Raw genomic sequence first — 21,036 nt, forward strand, 5'->3', positions numbered from 1 at the left:
AATATCAAATCATTATATTGTACACCTCAAACTAATATAATGGTATATGTCAACTATATCTCAAAAAAAAAAAAAAAAAAGACAAGACACACAGATACATAACAGAGAACATGTAAAGATGCAGGAAGAGGCTGGAGTTAAGTTGACACAAGATAAAGAGTGCCAGGTGGGGCACCTGGGTGGCTCAGTTTGTTAAGTGTTTGACTTCAGCTCAGGTCATGATCTAAAGGTTTGTGAGTTCGAGCCCCACATCAGCTCTGTGCTGTGCCCCCACCTCCCACTCACATACTCTCTCAAATATAAATACACATTAACAACAACAACAACAAAATGCTAGGAACCACCAGAAACTGGAAGACACAAGGAAGAATTATCCACTCCAGCCTTTGGAGGAAGTGTGGCCTTGTGGACACCTTGATTTTGGACTTCTGGCCTCCAGAACTGTGAGTAAGTTTCTATTGCCATAAGCCACTGAGTTTGTGGTGGTTTGTTATGGCAGCCCTAAGCAACTGATACAAATAAGAACAATTACTAGCTCCATTTTATAGATGAAGAAACTGAGCTATAGAAAGGATGAATGACTTTCCCAGGGACACACAGCTTATGAGTGGCAGAAATACAAACCCAGACAGTCTAACTCCAGAGTCTAGGCTGTTAATCACTAGCTTGAGAAAGGGCTTAATAAATGTTTGCTCCATAGTTTATGCTTGTGAACTCTTGGTTCATTCATTCATCTTCCATCCATCCATCAGTCCATCCAACCATTAAATTAACTATGTAAGTACTTTCAGGTATATCCTCTCTAGACCACAATTCCTTTAATGAGTTTAGTTGAAGCCTCAAGATCAGGCTGACAGTGGACTGGCAGAAGAAATGTAGATTGGAGGCTCAGTGAGTATGTAATAGAGCTGTGCTCCATTGTTTCCAAACCTCAGGGAGCAATGTCTGAGAACTGTTAATACCTGAACTACCAATTCTTGAATCTTTTTCTTTTATTTCATTTTACCAACTATCTGGGAACTGTATGAAGGGTAAGAGCATCCTTCCTGTAAGCTTCAGGGTCCTTTTCTCTACTGGTGTCCTGTCCTCTGCTTACCGACATACTCAGGTGTTTCTTAAACAACTTAAAACAAAAACAAAGCAAAAAACTTTCCCCCACATTTCTACCTAGCACTCCCTGTAAATGATGATCTCCTCTATTTCTCTACTGCTGTTAGCCTGCACCCTAGCTACTCCACTTATTAGAGGCAAATTTTATCAAGTAACTTTGGCAAGCTTCTTACGTGTGCCTCCAGTTTCTCAGCTGTCAAATGGGCATAAAATAATCTAGTATCAGAATGAAATTAGCTTGTTTATATCAGGTGCTTAGTGTGAGTGCATAGCAAGCACTCAATAAATGATTATAACTTTATTTTGGTGAGTGTGATGCTAAGTGAAATAAGCCATACAGAGAAAGACAGATACCATATGTGTTCACTCTTATGTGGATCCTGAGAAACTTAACAGAAACCCATGGGGGAGGGGAAGGAAAAAAAAAAAGAGGTTAGAGTGGGAGAGATCCAAAGAGACTCTTAAAAACTGAGAACAAACTGAGGGTTGATGGGGGGTGGGAGGGAGGGGAGGGTAGGTGATGGGCATTGAAGAGGGCATCTTTTGGGATGAGCACTGGGTGTTGTATGGAAACCAATTTGACAACAAATTTCATATATTAAAAAAAAATCACCCTATTAGCATCAAACATGTTCAAGGCTTGGTCTGGGTTAGTCTCACTGCTTCTATATCCTTAACACTAATTCATATTTGAGTTCTTGGCAATATGGCTTATCCGGTTCATCAGTCAAGCCTCTCTGCACAAAATCACTGATGACCTTCCAATCATCGAATCCCATTGCTTAAACGTTAGCTCTGCCTTTTCTTAATGTAAAACCATTTGACATTACTGACCCCCTTCTCTTTCTTGAAAGTCTTTCCCTTAGTTTCCCTCATGTCTTTGTTCACTCTTTTTTGTTCCTTACTGTCCCAACCCATCACTAAAAAATGGGTGTTTCCTATTTTCAGAACTCATATTTCTTGTGCTCGTTCCCAAAGTGACCTCATCACTACCGTGGTTTCCACCATTCTCTTGAAGCCTAACATTCTGCATGTACATTGCACCCATTGGATCCCAAAACATTTCCATTTCCATGTCCGCCAATTCCCTGACCTTCACTGCAACAACAAACATTATAATCTATAATCAATGTATAAAGCATCTGCTGCAGCAACTAGGTACTAATGTCAGAGATATGAATCATAAATTCCTTTCATTTTCTTATTTGTATTTAAAGGTCCCAAGATTTTGGTGTGAATCTTTTTTTTTTTTAATTGAGGTATGATTGACATATAACAATCATATTTACTTTCAGGTATACAATGTACTGACTTGATATTTGTATATATTGTAAAATGATCATCACAATAGGTCTAGTTAACATTTGTCACCATAAATAGCTACAGATCGTGTGTGTATGTGTGTGTGATGCGAAGTGTGAATCTTTGATTACTTACTTATTTCTTCTTTAGTCTCTCCCTCAAACTCTCTTCTAGAAAATTATGTGTATGTTTCTTATCAAACATTCTGCCTCAAGGGACTTTTACAGTGTTTATCCTCCTTTTAAAAAGCACTTATCATAATGTATATCATACATACAAAAGAATGCCTGAAGCATATATGAACAGCTTAAAGAAAAATAATGGAAGAAACAGCCTCATGCCCAGTAAACTCAAAAATGAAAGTTACAAGCACTCCATAGACTTCCAATGTGCCCTTCTTTGACCGGCTCTCCAAAGGCATCCTCTGTTCTAGTTAATCATTCTCAACATCTATGTAAACTTCCCCAACCTAAATGTTATGTAGTGGACTGTCTTTGCACTCTCTGTAAATGGAATCATACATTATGGATCCTTCTGTGACATGCTTCCTTTGTCTAATGTTGTCTTAGAGTCATTCACGCTGACATGTATAACTGCAGCCGATTTATCACTGTGGCTGCAGAAGATTCCATTATGTGATTGTAACACAATCTATTTATCCACTGTGGAGTTGATGAATGTTTGAGTTGTTTCCAGTTTGGGTCTACTATGAACAGGGTTGCCATGAACATTCTGGCTCTAATCCTGGTGCAAACCGGCAAGGATTTTTAAGGTACATACCTACTATCGTAAACGCTGTGTCACTTGGTATGTGCTAACTCAACTGTACCAGTGAATGGAAAATTGTTTTTCAAAGTGATTGTATCAATTTACACTTTCTGTGGTTTGTGATTATTGACCATGATTTCATATTCCTTAGAAATTAATCTTTGGGAATTCTTTCGGGCCTGGGTTAAGGATGCCATACTCCAAAAACGAATTTAACATTGCTTCTTCCAGTTGCTTAGAGGCACTGTCAACCCAAGATTATTTTTAAAATAAATGTTTGCCTTGAGAGTTTTTTTGGTTTTGTTTTAAAGACTACACAAATAAATTTAGATTTCAAGCTGGTATGGATATGAGGGATTCCTTGTGGTTACAAATTCTCAGGGAAGATTTTTTTTTTCCCTTCCAGCTGGTGACAAATTGAGACAGGCAAGTTTTTGCTACTCTTTTTATGTGGTGGATTTATTTCCTGTCCACCCCTGTATTGGGAGCAAACCCCTTTGGAGCCCAGTTTATTAGGGGATCTCTTATTAGACTGCCCACTTGGGCATGTTCTAGGCTTCGTCTCCTGGGCCCTGTGTCTATGTAGACAAGTAAAACTGGTTCTTGCTTTCATGTCATTTTTACCTCTATAGATCCCTTACTTTTGTGCCAGTTTACAAGTGCACTTCAAAGGACTTATTTTTATCATTATCCTAACATTTTAGCTTTCCTTACAGCTGGGAATATGCTTAACCTTTTCTTTTTTTTTTTTTCTATTCACCCTGTTCTAATTGCCCAGTTCAGGCCCTAGCCATGTGATACCCAGATCATTCTGAAAACCTCTCAGAGGTTGTAGCCAGTACACTATACCTAGCTGAATATTCCAGGAGCACCGAACACTGTTCAGGAGCTCACTGGGGAGCCACTGAGGGTTCTGAGAAAATCATGAGAAAAACATTAAGTGCAATTTAGTGAATGCCTACTATAGGTCAGACTCCACTAAGCATTTTACATATGTAATTTTTACACATGCATTGTTAGTGTTTATTTCTTAAAAATTCAATCAAGATAGGAACCTGCATTGCAGATGTGAAAAACTGAGTTTCATGAAAGTAAGTGGCTTGCCCAAGGTCACACAGCTAATAAGTAAGCAGCAAGGATTGAAAGCCATAAGTATTTGATAAAAACCCAGGCTCCTTCCTCAATACCAGTGGTTCCGTGGGGCCCTAGCAGACAAACTAAGATCAAGAGTGAGGCGAAGTAAGCTGTATGCCTATTTGCAGTTTCACCCCAAGTAGATACGCTAGTATCTGCTTTTTATGTTGAAATTTGATGGCAAGCTTCATTTGTAAAAATGTTTCTGCTTTTAAATCACAGTATTCAATTGCTATGGCATAGCCTCCAAGGCCCTTTAAATCCTGACGCAAACAAACACTTCCAACCCAAACCAAAAACACAAATACTGATCTTGACAGCAATCTAGACACCTTTTCATTTCTCCCACTTATTATTTCTAGACAGGCCCCATAATATCCTGTCACTGTGATGTCATCCAGGACATCTCTCTGCTGACTAGTAGACCTCACTCCCTCTCCCCCGTCAACAGGTGTAGTAACTAAGTCCTAGGACCAGTTCAACTGTCACTTCATCTGTGCAATTTTCTCCCCAAATACCAGATATGACACCCCTCCCCTGACCTTGGGACTCCTACAGCATGTGCTCTGTTTTGCTCAGGATCCAGTGAGTCTATCAAGATGGACAGTAATGTCTTTTTGGGCAGGTGCTTGTCTTATTCAGGACAGAGTTCTACCTAACAGAATCCCAGTACATGCTGAACCAAGAAATGCTGATCCCTTGCATGGTCCAATGCTCTAATCATTCCTCAAGAAGCGAAATCCTACAGAAACTTAATTAGGAACCAAAAAAGTCTGCTCTTCCTTGCTGTTTCTCCATTTCACCAAAGAAAGGTAAGAGTCCAGGGACAGACTTAGGGGTTCTTCCACACTTGAAGAGAAGATAAAAGGGGTGATGCTCAGCGAGTCTGAGATTACTCTGGTTTCCCAATTCACCTTAGGCAAAGCACCTTATTTTTGTGATGGTTGCTGGGATCACCTGTGGAGCAATGTATCTGCTTCAGTAATAACTGCCAGAAAGTGTATGCAGGTGAGGCCTGCAGTCTATTGTGTTTTATGAATCAGGAGGTCTTTAAGTGCTCTGATACCTAATAACATGGTATTGTAACTAACAGTGTTGGACACTTCTAATATGTGGGGCATTTTCTGTATATCACCCCAAATTCATTCTCACAGGTCTGTGAAGTCTGTGTTACTATCATCTCTATTTACAGATGAAAAAGGTTAGATAATTTACCCAAGGGCAGTTTTCTAGAAACTTGCAGAAGCAAGATTTGAATTCACGTCTACCTGCTTTTAGAACTCTGCCCTTATTCCCAATTCTAATGCTTCCTTGGCTAAATGTTCCGGAATAATATAAAAGAACTCATGTTCCTTGAGTAAAGAAAGAGAAAAAGAGCAGCAACGTTTATTTAGAGTCATCGGAGTGACAGGTACTCTGCTAGAACTTTCCAGATATTGCTGGAATGTGGTCATTGTTCTCTTCACCAATAAAGGGGTTCTTTTCACCCCTTTTGTCCAACACAGGATGACTCCCAAATAGATACCCCTACTCCTACTGGTAGTCAGTTGTGGTTTTCTTCTAACATGTTTAGACCAGTGGTCCTGGTTGTTGTAATTACATAATTGAATTAGGTATTATTTAAACTTTAAAACAATGCAGAGAAAGGATACTTTTATGAAAACTAAGTTAAATGCTTTGGAAAGACATAGTAGAAAGAAGTTCCTAAAAATATTCCTGCTAAATCAGATAGGAATGAGAGGATTGTAAGGGGCTAAAATAAAAATCAGAAAAATCCAGAAAGATTCTATACTCAGATAATTTCACAGATTACTTTAATCTCTAGATTTCCATTAAAGAGATGAAAAGTGGGACTCCTGGAAAGAGCATTTATGGTATGGAAGGCCAACGAGAATTATAGTCGGGGATCCATACTCTGAGAAAAGTCTTCATCTTTAAATCCATGTTGGGCAAATGGATGCACATGTATGTGACTTAAGGTAACACTCAAATATTTACCAAATATATGTACCTTTTAGTGTTCTTGGCTATGAATCATTTTTTTTAATTAACCAAATAATTACTGATATAAATTTTGCTATATAAAAGGCCATCTGTTAACCTTGTTTTCTGCTTCTCAAGAAGTTAATTTCAAGAAGATTGTAAGACACCTCTAACAAAACTTCTAATAAAAACATGCAGAAGAATGATCTGGATGGCCAGATCTAACAGACCTGTTGCCTGGTCATACCTCAGAAAATATGGCCCAGGAAGAGCAGCAATTTTTTAGTTTTCTCACATTGGATGCACCAATTCAAATGTGAATGCCAACCAGCATATCTATGCAGACATATCAGAAAATAAATAAATCTGTTTAGTTAAATCCACATTCTCAACCTCACTATGGTGTTGTGTGGATCATGAATTCACAAGTCTGGGTCTTCAAGAAATAAATCTTATATCTCTTCTAACTAGTAAAACAAATATTCAAAGTGAGTATTACATTATTTATTCCATCATGAGGATTAAGGATTCATATTCAATACAGGGTTCAATATCTGGCAGTTAAGCAGTGATATCTACTTGGCCTCAACCTTGAGGATACAGTTATTGCTTTCAATGATGTTATAATCTAGCTGTGAAGGCTGGAGACAGCAGGTGGAATGAGAATTTAAGGTAGAAGATCCTAAAGAAGATGATGAAGTCTATAGATGCTATTGAGAAGAGCCATTTCTGCACACTGAATATGGCTGGGAAAACAACTAAGAAGAGAGGCAGGAATTCTAGAGGGGACCAAGTCAGTGGAGAAAAGAAGGAAGGAAAAATGGGCAGAGATATGGAAATGGGGAGGTTTCAGGAATGGCAAATAGACAATCTATTGAAAAGGGGAGGCCCCTAGAGAGATTGGTAAAGGAGAAGTTCACAGAAGGTTTGGAATGGCATTTAAATTTGATTTAACTTCATCGCAAAGCTATCAGGACACAGTGCAGGGTTTTGATGAGTGGGAAGAAAGTTTTAAATCTATGTTTTAGCCTACTTAGTTGACAGCAGCTTCATGTAGAAGAAAATGGAGACAAAAAGAGCTATAGGTCACTGGTTGTTAATTTATTATGCCTCAAGGATCTCCAGGGGAAGACTTACACAAACAAGCAAACAAATGAGACACTCAGACCCTACCCCCAGACATTCAATTGGTCTGAGATGAGACATTTTAATAAACACAGCTCAAATGATTTTAATGTGCAACCAGACGTGAGCACCACGGAATTAGGTGAGAGTAAAAATACAGCTCTATGTGACAGAGAAAGACAATTACCATATGATTTCACTTATATGTAACATCTAAAGAACAAATGAACAAAGAAACAAACAAAAACCAGACTCTTAAATGAGGAGAACAAACTGGTGGTCGCCAGAGGGGAGGGGTGGGGGGAGATGGCTGAAATAGAGAAAGAGGAAAAAGAGGTGCAAACTTCCACTTGTGGAATAAATAAGTCATGGAGGTGAAAAGCAAAGTAGGAAATATGGTCAATGATATTGTAATCCCACTGTATGACGACAGATGGTGACTACACTTATCTTGGCGAGCAAAGCATAAGGTATAGAATTGTTGAATCACTATGGTGTACACTTAAAGCTAATGAAACATTGTATGTTAATTACATTGCCATAAAAAAAAAACAAATATGGCTGTATGTGATATGGATACTTTGGGGGGATAGCAGGGAGGATGGAAAAGAACAATGTGAGAGGCATTCTGAAGGTCTGCTGACAGATTTTTATTTTCACATAAGAGAATGTTAAGATTTTAAATTTTGGCTTTCATAATTGCCTTTCACCCTTCTCTTTTACTCTTCTATATCCCCCATTTAAAGCAAACTTTTGTACCCAGAAGTGAAAGATGGAAGGCTTTCCTTGGTAGTATCAAGCAGTAATTTTTGGTGAACAAAGTAATACAGATTTGTAAATTATTCTCAATCAGGAAGGGGATTTGCACAGTATGGGGGCTACTTATCAAAATCCCAACGTCCTCTGTGCTATTGCTCCTTAATTTGTGATTTAATGTCAGTTTTAGTTTTGAAATAGAAATGCAACTGCTTTGTAGAACTCCTCAAAATCTAAGACTGGTATATTTATGTGGGATAAAAACAATAGCTTGAGAGTCACATTCTTCCAAATTTAAGGCTTTGAGATTGGACATGGAGCCACAGGGCTACTCAAGCATGTGAGGGGGGAGGCAGTAACAAAGGAGGGATTTTTTTTAACCCACTAGACTAGAGTGGAATTATAGCTTATACCCAGAGACATGGCCATTCAGATAGTGCCCTCTCAAAGTTTCCAGATATTTTAGAGTATGATATTGTGTGCTGATATTTTATAGATATCTTGCACAGTGATCTAATTTCTGACCAATTTCAAAAGAATGTGACCAATTGCGCAACCTACAACAACTGTGACATTCATGGGATAATCTGTCTCCTGTCAACAAACAACCGCAAATCTTTAGGAGACTGGTCCCCGCCCCCCCTTCCCCACCCAGGGGTATTATTAGGTCTTTATCATAGCAGATAAGTCCTTTTTAGGTATGTGTTTTTGGGGGGGTGAGGTGCAGAGATCTCAAAAGGGAATTTTGTGTGTGTGTCTTTTGTATTGCAAGTGCTTGAAAAAAAACTAGAACCCTTCTAGTTAGGGAAGATCTTGAATTATTAAGATTTCATTCTTTTTGATTTAATTGCTACCTAGTTACTGGAAATAAACCAGTGGGTTTCCACCTATAAATCAGCAATGGGAGGAGTGAGAGAGGGGGTGAGGGCTTAGTTAAGCATTAAGGGAAATGCTTCCAAAGACTATCTATATTTGTAATCATCTCTATCAAAACCACCCAAAGGACAGGGGTTGCCTCCACAGATTCCTTCCCATTGCTACAAGGCTGCCTTTGTTTGTAAGGACTTTGCTTGGAACTAACCTTAGTTCATCCCTGAAAATGAGGTCACTGTCCCCTAACACATGTTAGGCATGGTTACCATCTTTCCACTGGGGCCTCTGCCAGCAAGGCCCCTGCTGTTGCACATTTCAGATCTGCCAGGGCTTCTGCGCACAGCGGCCCCTCTAAAACTGAAAGGCAAAACAACATTTCCATCTTTATCTTTAAGTAGAGGGAACTGGGAACCAGTTAAAAAAATAAATACAGTGCTGGAAGGCTTTTGTTTTTATAAAGACAGTGTTTTTAAGGATTTACTTTGCCAGGCTGATAAAACCCACTCTCATCAAGTCTGTCTACTATGATCTGGTTTACATCAAAAGGAAGACCCAGAATCCAGGCCCCTTGCAGTGTCTTTTCTCGCCCAGAATTCAGAGACCTAATATTCTCCTGGAGACTGATTAGAAATAAAAATAAATACAGAGAAGAAACATGTTTCCCATAGGAAAAAAAAAAAGCACATCGGGTATTGGTGGTGGGTGGGTGTTTCTAATACTTCTCAACGTGAAGTCGATTCTGTTCAGCTGTAAAACAGGGTTTATTTGAGTTTGTCTGAAATTTTCTGGGAACATAAATAAAGATTTCAAAGAGCGAGTTTCGCCTACGCCTCAAGGGATGTAAGGCCATTTGTATCAGGAGAGGAGAGTTTTGTATGTCCTAATATGTGGTCAATGTAGTAATCTAATGTGCTGCTTCGTAGTAGCCTGGGACAGAATTTCAAACCACTTTGACCGAAAACTTTCATTTAAAACACTTTCCTTACACTATAGACGTTGCAGAGTACCTTAGGGGGATGTGGACACAGATTATGTCCCAACACTCTTGTATATAGATGCAGAATGGTATGTATGATGTCAGGAATGCACAGAATGGTTCAATTAAATGACAAGTGGGTTCCTCCCTGATACTGTACAATGTGAAAGTACTCTCACAGCGAATTAATAAGTGGTGTTTTCCCAAATGAACACAAATGGAAAAATGTTAATGAAAGCTCCATTTTAGCCAAAGTACCTAACACAAGATGTAGAAAGGGGTGTGTGGCTCCTGAGCCAAAATATGTTTGACATTTAAAGTGAAAACAACATGATCTCTTCATTTCATTCCATTCAAGGACATTTCAGTACAGGGTGAGTTTGTCTTCACTTGCAGATGAGTAAAGTTATGCAGCAGGGACACATTAACCTTAAAATTCATAAAACATTTAGCTTTTGTTATTCTGAAATATAAAGATCCAAATAAATAAATAAACCTGGAAGACAGCCAGAGATGGAGAAATCATTTCTGAAATGTATCTTTTTGGATTCATTAGCAGGCTTGTTTGATATCTCTGCTGTGTTTGGACATGTTTCTGGTTATCTCTTGGGATGAAGAAGCACAAGAGAAATGGTAATACGTTGCTATAGAAAAATAAAAAAAAGCAAGTCTATCAACAGCTCTCTCAGTGCTCAACAATTCAGAACATATAACAGCCCTGGAGAATTTCCTTTTTTTCCCCCCACCTTAATCCACAAAAATGGAATATTAACATGAGGAAGGTTTAGCTCCTTTGGAAGTTGTAATCATTTTTATTTCAGAGAATTATTTTCCCCAATGAGGTAAAACAAGAATCTAATTGAAGGTTGCATAAAGTAGTTAGCAGTTAATGTTGGTTTGTAACGTGTAAATTTGGTGGATGCCAGGCTCTCCAAAACATATGACTGAAAGCCTTTTCCATTCATTAGGCAAAAGGTAAATGCTGAACAAAAAAATATAGAGCCACTGGGGTCTTAAACTTTCTCATTATCAGTCATCCCTTCTCTTCTCTTGCTATGCTTCATCTAGTTCATCTGTCTCAATTATTTCCCACATGAACATGTCTTTTGAGAAATTCTCTTTTACTCTCCCATGAGCAAGGCTGCCTATAAAATACTTGAGGCATAATTCGTACTCCATTGTTCACTGGAGGAAGTGGCTGTCTTAAGCGATCAGGCTCTCCCACCCCTGGAAAGATCAGTTGACATGCAACCCCATCATGTTTTTTTTTTTTTATAATTGGTAGAGCAGGAGAGTAATTTATGGAAGTGCCCTTGATTCACCTCAACAATATGTACTAAATAATCTGAAGAGACATAGCCCTGAACTAGTAAACTGGAAAGTAAAGATTCAGTATAGTAATGATTAAATCTTGGCTTAATATAGAGCTTTGCTTTGTATTACAAAAAAATGTACATTTCTTTTTTTAAAAACACATTTTGGTTTTTGAGGTAGATTACTGCATCATCTCTACTGTACAAATAGGAAACTGAAGCAAAGAGAAGTATGATTTGCTTAACTAGTTATGAAATTGCTGAAAATAGAAATCAGGATTCCTGGATTTTATGTTCCCCCTACCTCATGGTACAAGAGCAAGAAGGAAGCGGTTGATGATTTTATGGTTTGAACTAGTATAAGTTCTTGGCTGAAGATTTTCCTGCCACACTCCAATAAAGAGTAGGATCTCCAATGTCTACTTGTTCCCCCTTCCTTTCCCCAAACTACCATTCATCTTGTAACTCCCTACATACACAGTTATCTCATGCATCCTGTGCGGCATGGTGATGCATCTAAACATTGTGACCCATGCTGCATGATGAGGGCTAGAAACAGACAGCTTTGTCTCTTTAGAGATCAAATGAAGTTGTTCTGAGCCCCAGTCGGGTAGTATTATGCAGCTGAAATCTGGGGGTCTGTGTATACCTTTTTTTTTTTATAAAACATGCAGTAGGGGGTGCCTGGGTAGCTCAGCCAGTTAAGCATCCAACTATGGATTTCGACTCAGGTTTGTGAGTTTGAACCCCTCATCAGGTTCAGCACTGACAGTGCGGACCCTGCTTGGGATTCTCTCCTTCTCTCTCTGCCTCTCTGCCACGTTCTCTTTCTTTCTCTCTCAATAAACAAACAAATAAACAAATAAATAAACTTAAAAAAATTAAAACAAGCAGCAAGTTGTTGCACAACTTGGCTAAACCACAAAGAACTGCAGAGTCCCTTAGAAATGCATCTTGTAATACGAAGGTATTGCTACTTACCACTTAGGAAATACATAGCAGTTACTTCTGGCATTACACATGGTAGATTATATAAGACACATCAACTGTTTGGGATTTTTCCATTTATTTGGTATGTTATGAATCAGAACAGGGCTTCATGCCTAAGGATCCTTATTATGTAGGAGGTATTGGCATGAGTCCCAAAATATTTAATCCAGCGAACTATTCACATCTTAAATATAGCAACCGAAAACAGTGATAAGCTAAAATTGGTCTAGGTATCAGGAGAAAAGAGAAAGTGTTTACTTGAATAGATGAACATTTTCCCAACAGTTTTTTTTTCTTTTTCTTTCTGAGGTTAGAAAATAAAATATCTTGGTGTTTAGTGTGGATAGACTTAATATTGTGAATATACATAGTTTCTTCCACTGCATAAATATACCTTGTATGGTGGGGATCAGCCAGGAAATCACAATACACTGGACTTAGCTTCCTGGTCAGATAATTAGAGGTCTGGGGATAAAAGCCCAGAGGAATTGAAGGGTGAGGTCCATGGCACCAGAGGAAGAAGAGGCATTAGCTAGTGAGATGAAGGGTTCTTGAATTTACCATCCTAAAATGTTGTGTGCCAGATGGTGCAGCTGGAATGAAACAATTTGCTTTTGGGGGGGGGATTGTGGGGAACACAGTTTCATACTGACTCAATAACACCAATATACCAAAATGCTATTGCTTTTTCCATTTTAATTTTTCATTGTTACTCGACCCTATCATCAACAAAGGGATTTTAGAACCCCTCGGTGAAAATATAGCTAAATAAGTTCTTTGAATGAATAAAAAAACCCCCATATTTTAAAATAAGCTTAGGTCACTAGTGAAGTCAGAAATATATGGGTAGGTCTACAGATAGAATGATTTGGGAATATTAAATAATATCCAGGTGTCATTTACATTTTCCTGAACAAGATGTGTAATTAGAAGATGCAACGTATTTACATTGAATGCAATAAAATGGAAGAGAGAGAGAAAGAGCAAGTAATGCCCGGATGTGCAAGAGGTCTTTTAAAAAATACTATGAAGGGCACTTGGGTGGCTCAATGGGTTAAGTGTCCAACTCTTGATTTCAGTTCAGGTCATAATCTCATGGTTTCAAGCCCTGCCTGGGGGCTCTGTGCGAACAGCCTGCTTAGGATTCTCTCCCTCCTCTCTCTCTGCCCCTCCCCTGCTCACATGCTCAATGCGCTCTCTCTCAAAATAAAGAAATTTTTAAAACTTCAAAAAATACAATGAAAACACATGGTAAATGTGAAGAAGGATGTTATCTTTTATTACTTAAAGTTCAACATATAAGAGTAGACTTTATCCCAAAGTTAAGGTAACCATTAGAATGTGCAGTAGTTACAACATGGTGGGTGACTTTGAAATGTTCAGCTATATTATAATCAAACAGCTAAGACATACTGCAAGGATCATGGGAATAAACACTCATATCTAAGAAGCTGTCTTTCATGTATGAAGATGAAGGTGCTGACTTAGGGGTAGAATGCTGTATGTATTTTTTAAGTTTTTGGAGCTAGATCTAATCTAACACTTTCTATGAGCAAATCAATATACTTTGATGATTTCCGAGTTCAGACTCTGGAGCCAAAATGTCTGCATTCGAAACATGTCTCCACAATTTACAAACTATGTGTCCTTGGACAAGAGGCTTAAATACACTGTAGCTTGGTTTACTCATCTGTAAAATGAGAATAGTAGTAAAGTTTAACATGTACAGCCTTTGATAAGACTAAGGGAAATAATATATGCAAAGCAGTTAGTTAGAAACGGCCTGGTGCACAGTTGGTCTTTAATTAATACTATTTGTTATTATCACCTTAAAATGTCATAATTTTTTTAGCTTCCTTGCCTATCATGATTACCATGAGAGTCAAGTGCACATAACTGATCACACAGGGACTGAATATATGAATTTGACCTTATTTGACCAGTGCTTTCAGCAACTAAGCTAAGGATACAATCCAGGGCAAAGAAGGTTCACACCGCATTCTGTCTAGAGTAGTGGTTCACAAACTTGTTTGTCTCAGGGTCCCTTTACACTCTTATATATTATTGAGGATCCCCAAAGACCTTTTGAATTGCTATTTATCATATTAGAACATAAAACTGATAATTAAATATATAATTTATTTTAAAATAATAACACACATTACATAACATAAAATATTTATCTTATGGAAAATAATGTTTTCCAAAACAAACCAAAAATATGAGAAGGATAGTGTTGTTTTAGTTTTGCAAATCTCTTTAATGCCTGACAACAGAAGATATTTAGATTCTCATATCTACTGCGGCATTCAGTCTTTGGCCATGTGTTGTTTTGGTTCAAGTACGTGAAAGGAATCCAGCCTCAGATAGATAATGTAGTTAGAAAAGGAAGGACCTCATAGGTTCTGGAAGGGTCTCAGGAATACCCAGGGGTTCCTGGACCACACTTTGAGAGTGGCTGGTCTACAGCAAAGCTGTCAATTGAAGCCTACTACCTCCTAACAGAATAATTGGCCAACAGGCTTGAGCAGGAAGACAGAGTGTGAATAAGTGCAGTGCTGCTATTTTTGCAAAGTATGGACCAGGATTACTCTAATTGTACCTCTTTACTGATTTTATTGCCAATAAAATTATGGATTCTCCCATCTGTCAAATACGTACTTATTTCCTATTCACTACCTTACTTCGGCCTTCTTCATATGTAGGCTCTTTCCAAGTGCCCATATACTTTCCAAGTGCCCATATACCTCTTCATATGTAGGCTCTTTCCAAGTGCCCAAGTACTCCAAATACTCTGATGCTATTACACTTCTCCAGAGGATAACCATCCCCAGAACATCAACTTAATGTCCTTGGAAAGGACACATGAAAAATTAAGAGCCTATCTCATTGCAAGTGGTGCCACCATCTCAAAAAGATAACATGAAAATTCTTTTTTTTTTTTAATTTTTTTTAACGTTTATTTATTTTTGAGACAGAGAGAGACAGAGCATGAACAGGGGAGGGTCAGAGAGAGAGGGGGACATAGAATCTGAAACAGACTCCAGGCTCTGAGCTGTCAGCACAGAGCCTGACGCGGGGCTCGAACTCACGGACCGCGAGATCATGGCCTGAGCCGAAGTCGGCCGCTTAACTGACTGAGCCACCCAGGTGCCCCAACATGAGAATTCTTTATAGATAATCTGTCATTAGTGTGTAAACACAATTATAGATATGAATCCTGTATTCTGGGAAAATTCTAGACTGGAAATAATAGTCTAATTTTGGTCACTAAAATGCAAAGTTAGCTAGTAAATTTTCCTGTTTCAAATAATTTAAACATTTAGAAATAGTGTGTCTTAGAAGACCAATGGTGACTAGAAGGCCAAACATTATTTTAAATCTAGTTTACTAAACAGTTTTGGCTTCTTTTCAGCTATATAATATCTGTTTATTTTCAATTTCATTCAAATACTCTGTTGATGAGATGCTTAAAATACTCTTGAGCAATTACTTTTGATGAGCGGGTACACTCTTCGGAGATAAGGATTTGTTTAAAAATATTTAACAGATATTTATTGAGTGCCCAATATGTGCCCAATTCTGAGGATCAAAAGATGAGTAAGACACAGTCTGTGTTTGAAAAGCTACAGGACTCAAAGTATAGAATTTACCTTATTGATACAAGTGTTTTCAAAATACAGCAGAATAGTCATTGAATTATGGAAATATATAAGTCAATAACATATCAGAATGATGCTGAATTGGAACATAATATAATCAAGAATTCAAGACTAAAAGCTGACGCGTACCCAGATTTTACAAAGCAATTTTTAACGTTATCAACTTCTACTTTTTAAATTAATTGCATAGCTTCCTTGTCACTTGACCAAAGAAAAATGCACTCACTTTCCAACATTATTATCTGGAAGAGTATCTATCTGAAATGTCTGTTTAGATCTGTATTTCATGTGGGAGTAAAAAAGGTCTCCTAAAATAAAAGAATTAAAGTCTTTATTGATTTATATGCTTAATAAATGATTAATTAGTAACTGTAGGTATTTGCCTGACATGCTCTGAAATTCATGTTGTGTAGTCTAATAATATATTTATCAGTAGTCCAATTAGAAGACATGATTTCATTCTTAATACTAGCGTTTGCCATATATTTGGGGGATTATAGTAAAACACATCAATATTTGCATTAAAATAAAGAATTGGCAAATATATTTTTACTTTGTGACTAAAAATGCCTTAGTGTTATAAAGAAGAGTGACTGTTAAAAAGACAGGACACTTAGATTTTAAATTCTCTTCTGTCTTATAAACGTTGCTTAGGATTGATCATCACCTATATTTATAACTGAGAAGAGGTAGTATCTTCACATTGTCACATAAAAAAAAGCACATGTAGTTGGTAAGTAAATACCATAGTTACTATATAACTGAAAGTTTCCATTTTAAAACAAGAAACTGTACAGATAGTGTCAGCAGCAAAAAGGTATTGTGACTCCTTTCTTGAGTTTGACTAGATGAATTTTCCCACTTGCCCTATGCTTCCTAAAGTGAAAATCATCAACAATAAAATTATGGATTCAATACGTATTCATTAACACATTCTTAAAAAATCAGACATACAAAATAGAACCCATCTGAGTTGAAGATAGAAAATGAAGTGATACCAATAACTTCTATTTGGTATGACAGAGCAACTTTAAAGGATTTAAAAATAATTCACAGCTATTGAAAGATCTTATTAGCTGCCTCTGAAATGCACATTAAAATTGTATTAAATTTGGGCTTTGCTCAAAGTCTAGCTTTTTTGGGGGCTTGATTATTATTTAAGAGTTAATTTTTTAATCAATCATTTATGGCAAAACTAGTTATTTCATAAAGACTTGATTAACAACCCTTGAGAATTTCTAAAATTGACAGAGGTACACACACTCTGCCTTTCTAGAAGGTTTGTGCTGCAAATGTTTCCCAATTACAAGTTGTAAAATCACAGAAAGTTTCTCCCAAAACACAGACTAAGCAATCCTGTAGAAAATCTCTAAACAATATTACAGAAACCACAAGCCAAATAGAAGTAGCAGGAGGTATTAATGATCATTTGTGAAAATGTAATTATCTACTATACCCTCTCTGCAAGGATTTTGTCCATAGTTCAGCTCATGCAGACAAACTGTTCAGTCTTCCATTCAAGTCAGAGGCGAAACCAGGAGATGAATAATTCTTATTCATTGTCCAACTAAACCCAGGACAGCAATAGTATATGCTACTCTCTATTGTGTCGGGACTTCTGTGTGATCTGTGTCGGGTCAGTACCCTTCCAGAGTCACTGCTTAGGGCAGGATAATTTCAAATTCAGTCTGTCATTTTATTACACATTTTTTAAACAGCATGCCCACCAAAACAGAAAATGCTGCACATATGGGCCGAGATCAAATGCTCTCACCATTTAGTTGATATATTCTGACACGAGGCAGAAACAAGATGGTCTGCTTTTATCTGAGCTTTCCTTTTGGATCTCAGATCTTTTTCTTTTTTAATAACTCATCAATTCTTAGAGGCCAAAACTTCTCAAGTACATGCTTTAAGATTTGTTATATTTGCACTTAGCTTGAAACTTCTTAGCAATTAGTATTTTGCAAAGCCAAGTCTCACTAGGTCATCAGCAAATGTCATTCTGATTTTATGCAAAGTTTTCAGTTCCATAATTAATAGAACAGAATTCACATTTGAAATTCAACCTTCAATATAGCTCAAAATTTTTGATGGATGAATTGATTATTTTTAGAGTGACATAATATGATTTTTAGGACTCATCTGTCAGTATGCTTATATTACTAGTAAATCACCACTAATGTCTGGAATTCACAACAATGTTTATATCTTTATAATAAATCTCAAGTTTAATTTGAAAAAGCCTTTCTCTGAGGCACACAAAATGTTTGCAAGTCTCACAGAGATTAAAATTTCATACATGTCTACTGCAGAATACAGCAATATTCAGTAAAGTGCATAAAAAGAATATTCTTCGCTAAGAGCTGAACCTATTTCTAAGAATACAAAGATTAAAACTGAATCCATTTAAAATAAAGTTCAAAATTGTGAGAGTTATCTGAATTGCTTTCTGTAACACTATGAAATGACAGTTCTTTTCTCAAAACCATTAGCATGTCTGCCTGCCTGATGTGAGAACTAGCACCAATGTCCTCATTTTTATGATGTCTTCTTCTGGGCATTCTAAGTATTGCATACAAAATGTTCATCTGGTGCTCAGGATTTAATATGTTGTATTAATAGCAAAGTACATATATGAACATATGTGTGTTCTCATAAGTAGATAAATTGGTGCTAAATGAAAAGACACGGGTAGAGAGATTACATGAAACCTTAAACTGTGCCATAATCAAAATCGTATTTTATGAATCCCTCAGAATCAAACATTCAAAATTTTACACACATCAAGCAAATACCTATCCAGTATCCCTTAAGGGGACAATGGCTTACTATGCTAATTCTTTAACATTATTAAATGAGATGATATACTTATATTATGTGCAATTCTAGTGAAACAAAAACAAAATTACATTTTCCAACTTCCAAATACATCCCATCCCCCATCTGCCACTTATATGAGTTCTAAAAACAAACTTTAACTCTACAATGTTTTCCTTCCCAACAGTAAGATTCCATACTCCCCCTTGTAAATTAATAAACCAGACAAAGCTGAGTTTTAAAGCTCTCACATTTCTCTTGAGAAAAGTGTGAACATTTAAACCTTACATTCTTGGGTCCACTATGCCCTTCCAGGACCCCAAACTCCTCAAATTCTTTTTGCATTTCATTAAGCATCTTCTTCAGACATGCCTGAGCCCAGCACACTCCAAATTACATCAGAGACAAAACGTACCTAGAGTCCGGATCCAAGCAAAACAGAAAGAAAGGACAGCCCATTGTCCTACACATACTGAACTCAGGCGATCCATGATGCACATAGGCTAGCCTCCTTCCTATCTGGCAACGCACATTTTGTAAAAGACACAACTATTCAGGCCCAAGCAGAATTTCTATAAGGAAAACACATTTCATTCGGAAACTGTAAAGGCTTACTTGTTCTGGGAAGCTCTCTCCCTCCTCCACTGCCATTCTCTGTGGCCAAGTATGAAACTTGATAACTCAATTAGTTAACACTTTGGACTGAGCATTGAGTCTAAAAATATCTGCCTTGGGAAATGTAAAGGTTTTCCCTATCTCCTGGTAAAAAGGTAGGAGCTGCTCAAAATTTTCTTAGCTAGTGAACTAGGGAGTGGGCAGGGCAGACAAGAGCATGGAAGGTGCCTTGGCCCTTACAAACGATAGAGTAGCTCCCAGAATTACCCACTGACTTACCATATTTGTGGCCTCCAGACAAGCTTTGTGTATTTAGTCATGATATGTGGAATACCGAAAATAGCAAGGCAATCAGCTGGGAGTGTACCCTAGCTGCTGGGAATCACTCATGAAACTGGCTTTTGTCATTCTGCTTATCAGCACTTTCCTCTGTTTGCGGGCTACTCTGACATTCCTCCTAAAGACAATACCGCCATTTTCCCCTGTCTCTGGAATCCAGTCAAGACTGCCTTTTACGATTTTAACTCCTTTTGCTGCAATAGTTTTACTACTGAATATATGTATGCATGCGTGCGCGCGTGCGCGCGCGCACACACACACACACACACACACACACACAGTGAAAGCATACTGTACTGCCAAGGAGAGTTATCTTGAGATAACTGAATTTCCTTTTATCCAAGGGCAAATGCATTCCATCTTTTTAAAAATGTGGCATCATATAAAATGCTCATGTATTTGACCAGAAAAACAAAGCAGAACAAAACCTCATTGAAGGCTTCTGGTCAATTTTTTTTTCCAATTTAGGTATTTTTAATTTTACTAATTGAATTCAGTTTTTCAGATTTGGGGTCAGCAATACTTACACAACTTTTCACTAGTCTTACATTATACTTGAGCTCGAGTCAAAGACCCCAAAAACCCTTCACCATAAGATGATCATCATCATTTATGTTTTATTTGAACAGTTCTAATCAATAGTTTCCTCAAACCTGTAAGGGCTGAGGAAAGTGTCTGTAGGAGACTAAACTCAACTTTGGGAAGGCCAGTGTACAAGCCTACTCATTCAACACATATTTGCAGAGAGCCTACTACATAATTCTCGGTACTGGGCTGAGGTGGGTAGAAAGACAATGAATAAATTACAGGAAATCTCTGCCTTAAGTGAAGCTTATATACCAGCAGAGGTGGGGTAGACTATACAGGTCATAAATATAATAAATGAGTTATTGGGTATGATAAACAGGATAGGTGCTGTGGAGAAGAGTGTAGGAGAGGGGGGATCATAAGTATGTGTTTAGGGAGTAAGTAGGTAAACTTAATAATGATGGCAAAATAATAAAAATGTATATGGGGTAGGATTTTATATTAGTATTATGTTGAACCACATGAAATTGCCATCTTTATAGGTCAAATCCATATGTATTCCAGGACTTTCATATGGTTCAATCTAATAATATAATTGTAGCCATTATTATTATTATTATTATTATTATTATTTAATAATTATTAAATACTCTGCATGCAAGGTACTACGTTAATTTCTTACATATGTTCTTTTAGTCCTCAGAGCTAGGCTATGAAGAAATCTTTCTACATTCGTGAGAGA

General features: G+C 37.4%; 1 protein-coding gene across 18 annotated transcripts in view; it reads right to left on the minus strand.

Moving 5' to 3' along the window:
• Window positions 1-21,036, minus strand: part of ANK3 (ankyrin 3) — a 697,552-nt gene that overhangs the window by 238,982 nt on the left and 437,534 nt on the right. Inside the window, exon 1 of one of the 18 annotated variants that reach the window (XM_043596396.1) lies at window positions 19,428-19,645. The exons of 16 other annotated variants lie outside the window; for them this stretch is intronic. In XM_043596396.1, coding sequence (XP_043452331.1) covers window positions 19,428-19,463 — 36 coding nt within the window. In that variant the 5' untranslated portion in view covers window positions 19,464-19,645. Of the gene's footprint in view, window positions 1-17,448; window positions 17,540-19,427; window positions 19,646-21,036 lie in introns of those variants that run through there. One more of the 18 variants, XM_043596397.1, reaches the window with a different exon arrangement.

The sequence above is a fragment of the Prionailurus bengalensis genome, chromosome D2, assembly GCF_016509475.1.
Source record: "Prionailurus bengalensis isolate Pbe53 chromosome D2, Fcat_Pben_1.1_paternal_pri, whole genome shotgun sequence".
Lineage (NCBI taxonomy): Eukaryota > Metazoa > Chordata > Mammalia > Carnivora > Felidae > Prionailurus > Prionailurus bengalensis.